General features: G+C 40.0%; 1 protein-coding gene and 2 pseudogenes across 3 annotated transcripts in view; all 3 read left to right on the top strand.

The window, feature by feature from the left end:
- Nucleotides 1–16,454, top strand: part of FILIP1 (filamin A interacting protein 1) — a 198,118-nt gene that overhangs the window by 163,232 nt on the left and 18,432 nt on the right. For all 3 annotated transcript variants that reach the window (XM_010372232.2, XM_010372231.2, XM_010372230.2), the window contains exon 5: nucleotides 11,134–13,939. In XM_010372232.2, coding sequence (XP_010370534.1) covers nucleotides 11,134–13,939 — 2,806 coding nt within the window. The remainder of the gene's footprint in view (nucleotides 1–11,133; nucleotides 13,940–16,454) is intronic.
- Nucleotides 4,835–7,329, top strand: LOC115896841 (annotated as a pseudogene).
- Nucleotides 5,706–6,554, top strand: LOC104669290 (annotated as a pseudogene).

The raw sequence follows: 16,454 nt of genomic DNA, 5'->3' as shown, positions 1-16,454 counted from the left end.
GGTATCCTTTCCCCACTTTATGTTTTTGTTTGCCTTGTCGAAGATCAGTTGACTGTAAGTACTTGGCTTTATTTCCGGGTTCTCTATTCTGTTCCATTGGTCTATGTGCTTATTTTTATACCAGTACCATGCTGTTTTGGTGAATATGGTCTTCTAGCATAGTTTGAAATCAGGTAATGGATGCCTCCAGATTTGTTCTTTTTGCTTAGTCTTGCTTTGGCTATGTGGGCTCTTTCTTGGTTCCATATAAATTTTATGATTGTTTTTTCTAGTTCTGTGAAGAATGATGATGGTATTTTGATGGGAATTGCATTGAATCTGTAGGTTGCCTTTGGCAGTATGGTCATTTTCACAATATTGATTCTACCCATCCCTGAGCATGGAGTGTGCTTCCATTTGTTTGTACCATCTGTAATTTCTTTCAGCAGTGTTTTGTAGTTTTCCTTGTAGAGATCTTTTACCTCCTTGGTTAGGTGTATTTCTTTTTGTTGTTGTTGTTAGGTATATTTCTAAGTGCTTTATTATTATTATTATTTTTGCAGTTGTTATAAAAGGGATTGAGTTCTGATTTGATTCTCAGTTTGGTCATTGTTGGTGTATAGCAATGCTACTGATTTGTGTATAGTGATTTTATATCCTGAGACTTTACTGAATTCATTAATCAGATCTAGAAGCTTTTTGGACGAGTCTTTACAATTTTCTAGGTATAGGATCATATCATTGGCAAACATTGACAGTTTGACTTCCTGTATTAGTCCATTTTCACACTGCTACGAAGACACTACTTAAGACTGAGTGATTTATAAATAAAAGAGGTTTAATTTACTCACAGTTCTGCAGCCTTGGGGAGGCTTCAGAAAACTTATAATCATGGTAAAAGGCAAAGAGAAGTTAAGTACCTTCTTCACAAGGCAGCAGGAAAGAGAGTGCAGAGGAAACTGCCACTTTTAAAGCCATCAGATCTCATGAAAACTCCCTCACTATTTTGAGAACAGCATAGTGGGAACCACCCCTATCCAATCACCTATCAACAGGTCCCTCTCTTGACACATGGGGATTCTCATTTGAGATGAGATTTGGGTGGGGACACAGAGCCAAACCATGTCACTTCCTCTTTACCGGTTTGCATGCCCCTTATTTCTTTTTCTTGACTGATTGCTCTGGCAGGGTGGGCTTTTAAGAGCCTCTTGAAATAATATTAGGACTAGAGATTGTCTGAAGTAATGTCTGAAACATTACTTCCCCAGAAAATGTTTTCTTGTCAGCCCTTCTAACACCACCTGAAATGTCAGCTCTCTTCTCTTTATCTTCCCCACCTGTGCTTCCACCTCTTTCTGCCTTATGATTAATAACCAATTTTATGTTTTCTATCATATTTTAAGTCACTTGCTAGTAATATTTGTTTACAATCTTTCTCCCTTTATCTGATGCCTCGGAACCCTTTGAAATTTTTTTTCTGGTTTTTGAGACATAATTTATATACAGTAAAATTCACCAACTTTAATTATACAATTTGATGAATCTTGACAAATGTATGCACCATCAACAATCATAGAACATTTGGGAATATAAAGTTGAGCTATTAAATTCTAAATTCACATTTGAAGCTCAGAATGGAACTACTATGCCATTCATTTACCTGGGTTTTTATTCCAATTGCCATTATTTAATTAAATGTAAAAAACAATCACAAATTGGGAGGCCGAGACAGGGATCACGAGGTCAGGAGATTGAGACCATCCTGGCTAACATGGTGAAACCCCATCTCTACTAAAAATACAAAAAAATTAGCCAGGCGTAGTGGCGGACGCCTGTAGTGCAGCTGCTCGGGAGGCTGAGGCAGGAGAATGGCGTGAACCCGGGAGGCGGAGCTTGCAGTGGGCGGAGCTTGCAGTGAGCTGAGATCCGGCCACTGCACTCCAGCCTGGGCAACAGAGCGAGACTCCGTCTCAAAACACACACACACACACACACACACACACACACACACACACACAATCACATTAATAAATGCTTTTCTAAATGGCAAAAAAAAAAAAAAAAGAAAGAAAAAAGAAAAAAAAACACCTGGGCCCACACTTTTAAAGTCTTCTAGTTGAAAATAATTAAATTTCTGAACATTCTGATAAGTGATCAATTTGCAAGTTAAAAAGTGTAATTTTGGCTGGCCATAGTGGCTTATGTCTGTAATCCCAGCACTTTTGGAGGCCGAGGTGGGTGGATCATCTGAGGTCAGGAGTTTTAGACCATCCTGGCCGAGATGGTAAAACCCCGTCTCTACTGAAAATACAAAAATTAGCCAGGCGTGGTAGCATATGCCTGTAGTCCCAGCTACTCAGGAGGCTGAGGTGAGAGAATCGCTTTAACTTGGGAGGCTGAGGTTACAGTGAGCCAAGATGGCACCACTGCACTTCAGCCTAAGTGACAGAGTGAGACTCTGTCTCAAAAAAAAGTATAATTTTATCCGTTATGAAATAAGAAATTAAGAATATGTTTAAGAATAGTTATTAAGAAAGGCAATAAAAATTTAAAATCTCTATTAATTCATTTAGTTGTCTTTCTTTGTTCTCTAAAGAGGACTAAATGCTTGCAGAAAATTTAAAATTTGCCAAGAACAAGTTTGATTTTTGGATACTTAGGGTACCTGTGACTGCTGATGGGAATCAGAGTACTAATTTATTGTTTTAGTCTTAGTCTTCTGGTTTGTTTCCTTTTCATGCTAATATGTTTAGAATCAAGGCACAGTTGAAGAATGGGAAGGTAAGCAGAGAAGAGAATGGAGAGGAGGTGGTAAGACTAGTTGGCACAAGCAACACTTAAATCTCTTATTCTGCTTCTTAAATAGCATAATTACATGGAAATGGTGTCCAGTAATGTAGAGCAACTTAGTTGTTTGAAGTGCAAAATGAAATTATAACTATTAGGAAATTGTTGAAAAAAAAGAGATGTAATATGCCATAGGCATTATGTTTTGTGAATAGATACATGCTATATTTCTGAATGCTGAATGCTTGTTTAATGTAAAATGAGGATTTCTAAATAGGAGGGAAGAGAAAAAAACACCTGCAAGTAGAATGCTGAATTGACTGGGGAGGTGGATAAAGTGAAACACAAGCCTGTTCCTGCCTTCCCAAAACCCTCTTCCTTGGGTCCTCCTGTGTTGCTCCATGGCTCCCTCTTCCTCTGTATCTCCTTCTCCTCTTCCCTCTCTGCACAGGCCTTCCATAGGTCCTCCTTATTCTTTTTATCTCTCATTTTTGGACATTTCCCAAAGTTTTTTCTCCATCTTGTCTTTTTTCTCTCTTTAGATATGTTCTACTTTGGAGATCACATTCATTTCTGTGTCTAAGGAAATATCACCTCCATTATGGAAATAAAAATCTAACAATTACCAAGCTTTTTAGCACTGTGAAAATTTCTATGTAGGGTGGGATGGCTGACAAAATGGCCCCATGTTTCCCTCTGATTTTCTTTCCTCCTAGGAGTTCCCTCACCGTAATTACCACTGTTCTTCCCAATAGACCCAAGGGTGTACTGCTCCAACATTAGATTTTTGATCCAACTGTGTATGAAAATCCCTTTCCTTTAAAAAAAAAAAAGAACTATAACAGACTGGGCACAATGACTCACATTTGTAATCCCAACACTTTCGGAGGCCAAGATGGGAGGATTGCTTGAGGTCAGGAGTTTGAGACCAGCCTGAACAACATAGTAAGATCCCACCTTGAAGAAGAAGAAGAGGAGAAGAAGAAGGAGGAAGTAGAAGAGGAAGAGGAGGAGAAGAAGGAGGAGGAAGAAGAACTAAGACAAACCAGTGACACAAAAACCTATGAGAGAAAAAAAGCCTTAATTCAGCCTGTTCTAATAGTCCCATAGCTGTTTTATAGGTTAAATAGAGATTGTTCAGCCTCCACTCCTACATACAGGTAGACAGATCGTAAGGGATATCTTGCTCAGTCCATATAGAGAAAGCTCCCTCCCTCATTTGAGGTTTATCAGTTGAGAGACACATTTCTTTTCTAATAGGCTGACAACGAAAATGGACAGATTCTTCAAGGGAGGCCATTGCTCATTAGACAGAGACACTCATCTAATAGCCATTATTAATATAAAATTGCTGGCCTAATAACAACTGTGATATCTGTTTAACAAAAATGTATAGTCACTCAGCATTGTGAAGAACTTTAGTTAATACATCTCTATATAGGTAATTTCCAGATATATATTTCTTTTCTTTATTTTCTTTTTTTTGAGATAGGGTCTTGTTCTTTTGCCCCAGATGGAGTGCAGTGACATGATCTCAGCTCACTGCAACCTCTGCCTCCCTGGCTCAAGTGATCCTCCTATCTCAACCTCCTGAGTAGCTGGAATTACAGGCACACGCCACTCACACCCAGCTAACTTTTTTTTTTTTTTTTTTTTAGAGATGAGGTTTTGCCATGTTGCCCAGGCTGATCTCTTAACTCCTGGACTCAAGCAATCTGCTCGTCTCAGCCTCCCAAAGTGCTGGGATTACAGGCTTGAGCCACTGCTCCAAGCCTACAGATTTATATTTCTAATTCAAGTTTATATCTTCATTCTTTCTCTTGTTTATACATACAGCCAATATTTCTTGAGCACATCCTATGTGTCAGGCATTACACTAGGGGGCAAACAAGACAAACATGACAGCCACCCTCATGGAATTTGCATTAACAGAGGTAGGCAGACATTAAAAAAATTGTAAGTTGGGACAGACATTGCAGTAATTGAGCCTCATAGAGACAGCACCTGGGCAAGTGAGAGCCAGATGAGCACTGGGCGACTCTGCCTTGCTGAGGAAAAATTACTAAACATGGGCAAAGGAGATCCTAAGAAGCTGAGAGGCAAAATGTCATGATATGCATTTTTTGTGCAAACTTGTCTGGAGGAGCATAAGAAGAAACACCCAGATGCTTCAGTCAACTTCTCAATTTTTTTTTTTTTGGAGATGGAGCCTGGCTCTATTGCCCAGGCTGGAGTGCAGTGGCGTGATCTCGGCTCACTGCAAGCTCTGCCGCCCGGTTTCACGCCATTCTCCTGCCCCAGCCTCCCAAGTAGCTGGGACTACAGGCGCCCGCCACCACGCCCGGCTAATTTTTTGTATTTTTAGTAGAGACAGGGTTTCACCATGTTAGCCAGGATGGTCTCCATCTCCTGTCCTTGTGATCCGTCCGCCTTGGCCTCCCAAAGTGCTGGGATTACAGGCGTGAGCCACCGCGCCCGGCCTCAAGAGTTTTCTAAGAAGTGCCCAGAGAGGTAGAAGACCATGCCTGCTAAACATAAAGGAAAATTTGAAGATATGGCAAAGGCGGACAAGGCCCGTTATGAAAGAGAAATGAAAACCTATATCCCTCCTAAAGGGGAGACAAAAAAGAAGTTCAAGGACTCCAATGCACCCAAGAGCTCTCCTTCGGCCTTTTTCCTGTTCTGCTTTGAGTATCGCCTGAAAATCAAAGGAGAACATCCTGGCCTGCCCATTGGTGATGTTGGAAGAAACTGGGAGAGATGTGGAATAACACTGCTGCAGATGACAAGCAGCCTTAGGAAAAGAAATCTGCGGTTCTGGGGTCGTGGCCTTGCTCCCGCTGTGCGGGAAAAGAATCCAGGCCCTTCCACGCATGTGTGGGTGCGGGGGCCCCGAAATGCTCCTGGTTCCGCGCTAGGTCTCCGCTGGGGCAGGAACCGGAGCCATGGGTGGGACCACCAGCACCCGCTGGGTCACCTTCGAGGGGGACGAGAATGAGAACATCACCGTGGGGAAGGGCATCCGGCTTTCGGAAAATGTGATTGATCGAATGAAGGAATCCTCTCCATCTGGTTCGAAGTCTCGGTGGTATTCTGGTGCTTATAGTGCCTCAGTTTCTGATGAAGAATTGAAAAGGAGAGGAGCGGGCATTGGAGCAAGCCGAGAAAGAATCTGAAGATCAGAAACGACTAAAGCAAGCCAAAGCGCTGGACCGAGAGAGGGCTGCTGCCAATGAGCAGTCAACCAGAGCCATCCTTCGGGAGAGGATATCAAACGACGAGGAAGGCGCTAAGGCAAAGCACCTGGCTAGGCAGCTGGAAGAGAAAGACCGAGTGCTAAAGAAGCAGGACGCATTCTACAAAGAACAGCTGGCTAGACTGGAGGAGAGGAGCTCAGAGTTCTACAAAGTCACCACTGAACAATATCAGAAAGCTGCTGAAGAGGTAGAATCAAAGTTCAAGCGGTATGAGTCTCATCCAGTCTGTGCTGATCTGCAGGCCAAAATTCTTCAGCGTTACTGTGAGAACACCCACCAGACCCTCAAATGCTCCTCTCTGGCCACCCAGTATATGCACTGTGTCAATCATGCCAAACAGAGCATGCTTGAGAAGGGAGGATAAAAACTTTCAGAACGAGCAAAACACCATCAACTGTTAATTCCAGAGATGGAGCATTTTTTTTTTCCTAGTAAGAAAATAACCCATTTGAAGAGAAGACCACTAATGAGAAGACCACTAAAGAGAGACACCAAGAATGGATTCAGCAGAGTCATTTCACATTTTGAACAGCAGCAATTTGAAGGGCCAAAGCCTTGATCAGGGATCAGTCATTAAAGGACACACTTCAGTATTAGTAAACCCTCTTATGATGATTAAAAGAGAAGGGCAGCCCTCTCCACCGTTTGGTACTTTCTATTCACCTTCCACTGACCATAAAATGTTTCTCTTCAGAGCAAGCCCCATCATTTGGTGAACCTCCACCCTAACAAAGTAGGATGGGGTGGGGGGCTAAATTAATTGGAGTGGGGTGAGGAGAGAGCCAGAAAACACAGATCTGGGGCAGCAGTGCTGGGTGGAATTGTCTAGGCTATGGCATGCTAGCTTTCCCTCTCTTTCTTTTCTCCTTTGATTATGTAAGAGCTGTTTCATTTTAACTTCTTATGGTGATTACACAGGCAAGACTACAAAAAGGAGAGAAAATGTACCTCTTCTACTGGAATAATGTTTATGATTACAAGTGAGATACTGTATTTTTATCAATATGAAGGCAACCTTGGCTGATATAACCTCTATACTGAATACTTACATCTTTACTTCACTCACTATCAATAATAAATATATTTTCTGACAAAAAAGAAAAGAAAAGAAGGCTGCGAAGCTGAAGGAAAAATACAGAAAGGATATTGCTGCATATCAAGCTAAAGGAAAGCCTGATGCAGCAAAAAAGGAGTTGTCAAGGCTGAAGACAGCAAGAAAAAGAAGGAAGAGGAGGAAGATGAAGAGGATGAAGAGGAGAAAGAAGGTGAAGAAGATGATGAGGAAGAAGAAGATGATGATGAATAAGTTGGCTCTAGCACGTTTTTTTTTTCTTGTCTATAAAGCATTTAATTCCCCTGTACACAACTCACTCCTTTTAAAGAAAAAAATTGAAATGTAAAGCGTGTAAGATTTGTTTTTAAACTGTACAGTGTCTTTTTTTTTGTATAGTTAACACACTACAGAGTGTGTCCTGGTAGTATTTTCAATAGCCACTAACCTTGCCTGGGACAGTATGGAGGTTGTAAACTGGCATGGATTTAAAGCAGATTCTTGTTGGTGCACAGCACAAATTAATTATATATGGGGATGGTAGTTTTTTCTTCTTCAGTTGTCTCTGATGCAGCTTATATGAAATAATTGTTCTGTTAATGGAATACCACTCTGTAATTGCAAAGAAAAAAGTTGCAGGTGTTTTGTTGACATTCTGAATGCTCCTAAGGAAATACAAGAAAAAATATGTAAGTTGATTAAGTGTCATAAAAGAAAACTGGGCCAGGCATGATGGCTCCCACCTATAATCCCAGGATTTTGGGAGACTGAGGCAGGAGGATCACTTGACCCCAGCAGTTCAAGACCAGCCTAGGTGACATAGGGGCAACTCTGTCTCTACAAAAAATAAAAGTTTTAGCCAGGCATAGTGCTATGTGCCTGTAGTCCCAGCCACCAGCCATTTGGGAGGCTGAGGTCGAAGGATAGTTTGAGCACAAAAGGTTGAGGCTGCAGTGAACTATAATCATGCCACAGCACTTCAACTTGGGTGACAGAACAAGACCTTGCCTCTAAGAAAAAAAAGACTGTAGGATATTGATATTACAGGAGTCTATAAGAAATTCTGACTTAATTGGGTTTGAAGAAGTGACATTGAAGTGAAAGCTGGAGGATGAAAAACTAGCCAGGAACATTCAGGTGAGTGTGACAGAATGCAAAAAAGGAGCAGGGAGGAAATACTAAGCAGAGGACATAGCATTTGCAAGGAATGTTAGATAACAGGAGAGACTGACTGGAGATGAACTTATCAAGGAGGTCAGATATTGAGTCCCATCATTCCCATCCCCAACGTCTTGCCTGTAAGAAGTTTGATTGCAGGTCTATTTGCACAGAAGGCTGTTGGCAGGCCTTCCAAAATGAGCTGAGCAACTTTACTTTGATCCTGGATCTGACCCTCAGCTGTACCAACTGGGAAACTGGGTTTTGGGAGCATACAAAATGTAATACCAGAATGAGCCTGGTATTGCTGTTAGAGCCACTTTAACTATAAGATGGGCATGGTTTAAGATGTGGTGAAAGAGAATAGGAGGGAGAGTAAGCTAATGGGGTTAGAAAAACAGAAATAATCACAGCTAGGAGAACGTGAAAAATGTGGTTTCCTGGCAGCCAAATTCCTGCCGAGATCACACTCTAGCTCATGGAATTTCCCACTGATCGGAATGCCTTCTGCTTTTCTCTGGCTGAAACATTAGTGCCCCAAGTTTTACTATCAAAGACAGGATCATGACAAAAATGTTTATTGATTAAACACAGAAAGCACTGACAGTCTTTCCAGATGAAGCCAATAGCATATACTATAATTCTTATCTTTTCATGCTTTATTACATTCATGTATTGAGTCTATGTATCTGTCACTTTACTTCTACTATTTCAATTAATCTTCAGAACAATTCTATATGGTTGGTATTAGTGTTCCATTATTGGAACGCTAAGCTTGTGGGAGTTTTTTATATCCTGCTGCTCAAGGTCATTGCCGAGGTCTGATTTTTCACACAAAAAACTTTGCAACCTCCGGCATAAATGGGTTAATATCCCTCCCTCTTTCCTCCATTGGTGAAAAAATTGAGAATCAGAGAGTTTCAGTTATTGGTCAGAGATTACACAGTTAGAAAGTGAGAGTCAGAATTCAGATTTGGTTATGTCTGACTCCAAAACCTATGTTGTAGTCATTCCAACCCACTGCCTCTAAGAGTATAGAGGCATAGTATTCCTAAAAATATATTTTTAGAAGTTTTCACATGTTAAGCTTAGAATTGGAAGCAGTGATGTTTTCAATAAATTAATCTCTAACAGTCCGCTTAAGGGCAAGGAATTTGAAAATGGCATTTTGTGTTGAAAATATCCTGAAAAGTTTTCCCTAATCTATGGTTCTATGACATTATTTCAGTCGTTTCAATTTTTACTAAAAGAGAGAACATGGTCAATAAAAATGCTCTTTCCTACATGTAAGGACCACATTTAGTGATGCTGTTACAGTATCACTAGTGCAAATCAGTAGGACTTGAAGATCATATTTTCCTCCTATTTTAGGGATAAAGTCATAATGATTTTTGGAGGCTATGCATTAGTTTAGAGATGCTAAGACACAATCATGCTTTATAAAAGTAAATTCTGTGAAAAAATCTTAATGACATGATCAGAGCCATTTCTGTAATACTTATCTCACACTGTATTTAATTATTCATAGCTTTTGTTGTGCTTTACTAATGTATGTTTAAATATTTCTTATACACCAGCTTTCAGTCAGTGACAAGTGAAAAAAAAAACCACACAAATATTTCTTGCACAATGCAATGCAAGACTATTAAATTCTATTTACTTTGCTAACAGCTAATCTAGTCATAAATATGAAATTAATCAGTCAGAATAGTAAAGGAGCAAAATACACTGAAAAAATAAAATCTATTATACTTAAATAAGTACATGTCATTGGTTGTTTATAACTTACCTCCTTTATAAACCTATTAATTACTAAAATGCATTCTTACAATAACATGGCAAATATGATTATAATTTTAATTGTTTTTATGGGTAAATAAAAAAACTAATATAATTAGTACAAGTTAACTGACCAACCCAAGAATGGTAAATAGTTACTTCAGCATGTTTATATTCCTACTTTTTACTGATATGCATAAACACCGTAGAGAACATGTATTTCACACATGTGAAACATAATAATTCCTGCGGCTGCCACATTTTCATATTGATAGTAATACAGATTTCCTTCCTACCTAGTTCTTGAATTTAAAAAAATGTTTAAATAAAAAACTCCCGTGCCAGTTCTGGTGTGAACTAAAATCAATTTTCGTAAATCAGCTTTTGTATCAGAAAGCCAGTCCTACTTTGTCCCTTCCAGGAGACAGTTACATAGTTTATGTCAAGGGTTTAAAATAAGAAAACCCAAAGCTGCTTCTTTTCTGAACCTTTACTATCATTTAAAGTAAATTTGTCTCCTGAAATCATATGATGCAGAGGTGGAGAGCAAGAATTTTGGAGGCTTCCTGGCCAAGTTTGAAATCCAGCCCTACCACTTACTGACTCTGGGATCTGTGACAGGTTACATAATTCCCCTGTATCTCATGTTTTTTCATGGTGCTGATAGTAGCAATACGTATCTCATAGAGTTACTCTGAGAATAAAGTAAATACTAACACCAAGGATACAGAAGACATAGTCATTATTATTGCACAACCTAAGTTTTACTTAATGGCCACTATATTAAAGTATAGTACACATGGAGAAAGATACTCAGAAGTGTTCAGCTTACTGAAATTTCATAAGATAAGCTAAACAATCCTGTATAGCAAGCATGCAAATTACAAAAGAGAAACTAGTCACACTCAAAGCCCTCCTCATGCCCCCTTCTAGCCACTACTCCTAAGGGTAACTAATATTTTGACTTCACATTAGTTTCATTAATGGCTATTTTTTAAACCTTGATATTATAACAATTGATAAGGGATTTATTGTAGTAGCATTTTGTTTTTTATTTAATATCAATGCTTAAATCTGTTTGCTGATTACTCTTTTAACATATAGGCATATTTTATTTTCTAGGTTAAAAAAGCTCCTTGAACAAGAAAAGGCTTATCAAGCCCGCAAAGAAAAGGAAAATACTAAACGGCTCAATAAACTAAGAGATGAACTTGTCAAACTCAAGTCCTTTGCACTCATGCTGGTGGATGAAAGACAAATGCACATTGAACAACTTGGCCTGCAAAGCCAGAAAGTACAGGATCTTACTCAGAAGCTGAGGGAAGAAGAAGAAAAGCTCAAAGCCATTACTTCCAAATCCAAAGAAGACAGACAGAAATTGCTCAAGTTAGAAGTAGACTTTGAACACAAAGCTTCGAGGTTTTCTCAAGAGCATGAAGAGATGAATGCTAAATTGGCTAATCAAGAGTCTCACAATAAGCAACTTAGACTCAAGCTGGTTGGCTTAACCCAAAGAATCGAGGAGCTAGAAGAGACCAACAAAAATCTGCAGAAGGCAGAGGAAGAACTTCAGGAATTAAGAGATAAAATTGCCAAAGGAGAATGTGGAAATTCTAGCCTCATGGCAGAAGTGGAAAATCTTCGAAAGCGTGTACTTGAAATGGAAGGTAAAGATGAGGAGATCACTAAAACTGAATCCCAGTGTAGGGAACTGAGGAAGAAGTTGCAAGAGGAAGAACACCATAGTAAGGAGCTCAAACTTGAAGTTGAGAAGCTACAGAAGAGAATGTCTGAACTGGAGAAATTGGAAGAGGCATTCAGCAAGAGTAAATCTGAGTGCACCCAGCTACATTTAAATCTGGAGAAAGAAAAGAACTTAACCAAAGACCTGCTAAATGAATTGGAGGTGGTCAAGAGTCGAGTTAAAGAATTGGAATGTTCTGAAAGTAGATTGGAAAAGGCTGAATTAAGCCTAAAAGATGATCTTACGAAGTTGAAGTCATTTACCGTGATGCTGGTTGATGAAAGGAAAAATATGATGGAAAAAATAAAGCAGGAAGAGAGAAAAGTGGATGGACTCAATAAAAATTTTAAGGTGGAACAAGGAAAAGTTATGGATGTAACTGAAAAACTAATTGAAGAAAGTAAGAAGCTTTTAAAACTAAAATCTGAAATGGAGGAAAAAGTATACAACTTGACAAGAGAAAGAGATGAGTTGATAGGCAAATTGAAAAGTGAAGAAGAAAAATCCTCTGAATTAAGCTGCAGTGTTGACTTACTAAAGAAGAGACTTGATGGTATAGAGGAAGTGGAAAGAGAAAAAACAAGAGGAAGGTCACGAAAAGGGTCTGAGCTCACCTGCCCAGATGATAATAAGATTAAGGAACTAACACTTGAAATTGAGAGACTGAAGAAACGTCTCCAACAATTGGAAGTGGTCGAAGGGGATTTGATGAAGACAGAAGATGAGTATGATCAGCTGGAACAGAAATTTAGAACTGAGCAGGATAAGGCGAATTTCCTCTCTCAACAACTGGAGGAGATCAAGCACCAAATTGCCAAGAATAAAGCAATAGAGAAGGGTGAGGTTGTGAGCCAGGAAGCTGAACTGAGACACAGATTTCGGTTGGAAGAAGCTAAAAGTCGAGACTTAAAAGCTGAAGTACAAGCTCTTAAAGAGAAGATTCACGAATTAATGAACAAAGAAGATCAGCTTTCTCAGCTCCAGGTAGATTATTCTGTACTGCAACAAAGATTTATGGAAGAAGAAAATAAGAACAAAAACATGGGGCAGGAGGTCCTCAATCTGACTAAAGAGTTGGAGCTTTCCAAGCGCTACAGCAGAGCTCTTAGGCCCAGTGTGAATGGAAGAAGAATGGTGGATGTTCCTGTGACATCAACTGGAGTCCAGACTGATGCAGTCAGCAGTGAAGCAACAGAGGAAGAAACACCAGCTGTATTCATACGGAAATCCTTCCAGGAAGAAAATCATATTATGAGTAATCTTCGGCAGGTGGGATTGAAGAAACCCATGGAAAGATCCTCTGTTCTAGACAGGTATCCTCCAGCAGCAAATGAGCTCACTATGAGAAAGTCTTGGATTCCGTGGATGAGAAAGAGGGAAAATGGCCCCTCAATCACTCAGGAGAAAGGGCCCCGAACAAACTCCAGTCCAGGGCACCCAGGAGAGGTAGTGCTTTCACCAAAGCAGGGCCAGCCCCTGCATATTCGAGTGACACCAGACCACGAGAACAGTACTGCGACTTTGGAGATAACAAGCCCGACATCTGAAGAATTTTTTTCTAGTACCACCGTCATTCCTACCTTAGGGAATCAGAAACCAAGAATAACCATTATTCCATCACCAAACGTTATGCCTCAAAAACAAAAAAGTGGAGATACTACTCTTGGCCCAGAACGAGCCATGTCCCCAGTCACAATTACTACATTTTCCAGAGAGAAGACTCCAGAAAGTGGAAGAGGTGCGTTTGCAGACAGGCCCACATCCCCTATTCAGATAATGACGGTGTCTACATCAGCAGCACCAGCTGAGATTGCAGTTTCTCCCGAATCCCAGGAAATGCCCATGGGACGGACAATCCTCAAAGTCACCCCAGAAAAACAGACTGTTCCAACTCCAGTACGGAAATACAACTCCAATGCCAATATCATAACCACAGAGGACAATAAAATTCACATTCACTTAGGGTCTCAATTTAAACGGTCCCCTGGGACTTCAGGTGAAGGAATCAGTCCAGTTATTACTGTCCGACCAGTAAACGTGACAGCTGAAAAGGAGGTTTCCACCGGCACTGTCCTTCGCTCTCCGAGGAACCACCTCTCCTCACGGCCTGGTGCGAGCAAGGTGACGAGCACTATCACCATAACACCAGTCACAACGTCATCTGCTCGAGGAACCCAGTCAGTGGTGAGTAGAAGAGGCTCCAAAGGGCAGGCCCATGGAGGGAGGGAGATGTGAGTAGTGAGACTACCCCAACACCCGCAGTAAAACCCAGCCACATGCTTCTCATGCTGCCTGAATCCAGATGCTTCACAGAGGACTATCCACACAGAACTGAATGTAAAAAGTGACCTAACAGTTTAATAAATTAGGCCAACTTTGAGGGAAAACTTCGCCTATTCATGTAAATTATGGACAGTGCCATAAAACACTTGCAAAGGTAGCCTCTTTGAAATGGTAGCATATAGTAATCAGAAGGTTTAAAATTTGATTTTAATGTTTGAGATAGTTTTTAAAATGGAGACGGGGAAAATGGTCTATATGGAAGAAGAATTAAAATTGTTCCTAGGTTATGTTTCTATAAATTAAAGTATTAAATATGTGGTTATGTATGGCCATAGGCATATTTTATCCCAAAATAAGATGAGAAGATTTTAATATCAAAAAGTTTTTTAAAAGTAAAAGAGAAGTGAGTTTACATGTATAAAAACTATATTTTATTTAATCAGATCTTGCAGAGAGCAGGTGCTTCATAAATATTTATTTAATAAATAGCTGGGGTTGGGTGCAGTGGCTCATGCCAGTAATCCCAGCACTTTGGGAGGCTGAGGCAGGAGGATTACCTGAGGTCAGAGTTCAAGACCAGCCTGGCCAATATGGTGAAACCCCGTCTGTACTAAAAATACAAAAATAAGCCCAGCGTGGTGGTGGATACCTGTAATCCCAGCTGAGGCAGGAGAATCGCTTGAGCCTGGGAGGCGGAGGTTGTGGTGAGCCGAGATTGCACCATTGCACTGCAGCCTGGGTGACACAGCAAGACTCCGTCACAAACTAACAAACAAAACTAGCTGGAAGGCTAAATGAATGATTATTGAAAAGCATGTGCAAAGCACAAAAGCTGGAACTTAAAAATAAATTCTACCAGCCTGGCCAACAGAGCAAAACATCATCTCTACTAAAAATGCAAAGGAAAAAAAAAAATAAAAAAGTAGCTGGGCGTGGTGGCGCACATCTGTAATCCCAGCTACTCTGGAGGCTGAGGCACAAGAATCACTTGAACCCAGGAGATGGAGGTTGCAGTGAGCCAGGATCATGCCACTGCACTGCAGCCTGGGTGACAGTGAGACCCTGTCTCAAAAAAGTAAATAAATAAATAAATTATAAATTATATTTTTCAAAATACTTCCAGTGATTGTCTTCATTTATTGGTGGCAAATTGGCAAATGTAATTATAGAAGAGCTTGTACTTTTTAGATGTTAACTTAAGCTAATAAACTAGAAATCATGATTTCTAGACTCTGAACAAGTTCTACAGCATAAATTGAAATCTCCTAAGAAAGACAGGAAGCTCATAATTTAAACAGAAACTGTGGCTTATTTTCCTATATTCTTAATATGATTTACTTTAATTTTCTATGCACAAACATAGACTCAAGGCAGGCTCCAAAGTGTGAATTACTAATTGCTTTGCCAGTAAAGCTTTTACTTGTTGGCTCCTCATGAGCCAAATAGGATTCAGAATTATTCACTGTCCTCAGGTGATCCAATACTGCTTTTTAGGTAATGTGGAGCATAGCTTGGTTGTGTAGGGTCTCGCTTCTTTCTGCTGCATTTTATAAAAAGATATTGGAGGTATAAATCATTGTAACTTAGAGCACATTTTCTGCCATAACATTTTCTTACCATTTTTAAGGGTCAGATCAAGGTAGCCCTACCCTCTGTATCGACATTTTTGACTACTGATTAAACCTCACACATGAGTAGTATTTCAAAGCAACTGTCTAGGATTTCTAAGTTCTCAATGGTCCACCTATCTTAAGTATATCAGGTCTCATAAAATCAAGGACAACAAAAGGTTTGGAATACTCCTCTTAGAATTTGAACAGTGAGGGTAGTTCATTTGTACATTTATTCAGTCAACATTTGTTGAGTGTCAACTATACTTTAGGCATGGGCTAGGTGCTGGGATGCCAAGAGGACTGTAGAAGTTCTTGACTTAGTGGAATAGACAGGTTTGGAACCTACTTAGTGGTTCTATGATAGAGATATGTACACAGGAGTCAACCGAGAAGGCTTCACAGAAGTGGAGGTTTCACAGTTAAAGAGGGATTTTCAAGAAGGAAAAGGGAAGGAGTAGGTAGACAGAACAGCATGTGCAAAGGCACGACAGTGGGAAGCAGCCTGGCATGCTTGGGGAATGGTGAGCATCCCATTGTGCTGCTACCAGTTGTGCATGGGGCAAAAAATGCAAGGGCAGAAAATAGGGAAGCAAACTGGGGTTGGATATTGAAAGGAGGCATATACCTGTCTTATTATGAAATTGATATTAGGGAACCACTGAAAGGGTAATGATCATGAGAAAAGCATATTGTTTATGTTTTAGAAAGATGTGTGTGGAAAACAGTCTAAAGGATAACTTGGAGGGACAGGGATGCTGTTGCAATTCTCTATCTTACTGATGAAGCAGGCTTGAACTAAGGTA

The sequence above is a fragment of the Rhinopithecus roxellana genome, chromosome 4 (genome assembly GCF_007565055.1).
Source record: "Rhinopithecus roxellana isolate Shanxi Qingling chromosome 4, ASM756505v1, whole genome shotgun sequence".
NCBI lineage: Eukaryota > Metazoa > Chordata > Mammalia > Primates > Cercopithecidae > Rhinopithecus > Rhinopithecus roxellana.
This window is presented reverse-complemented; position numbering and strand designations above follow the sequence as displayed.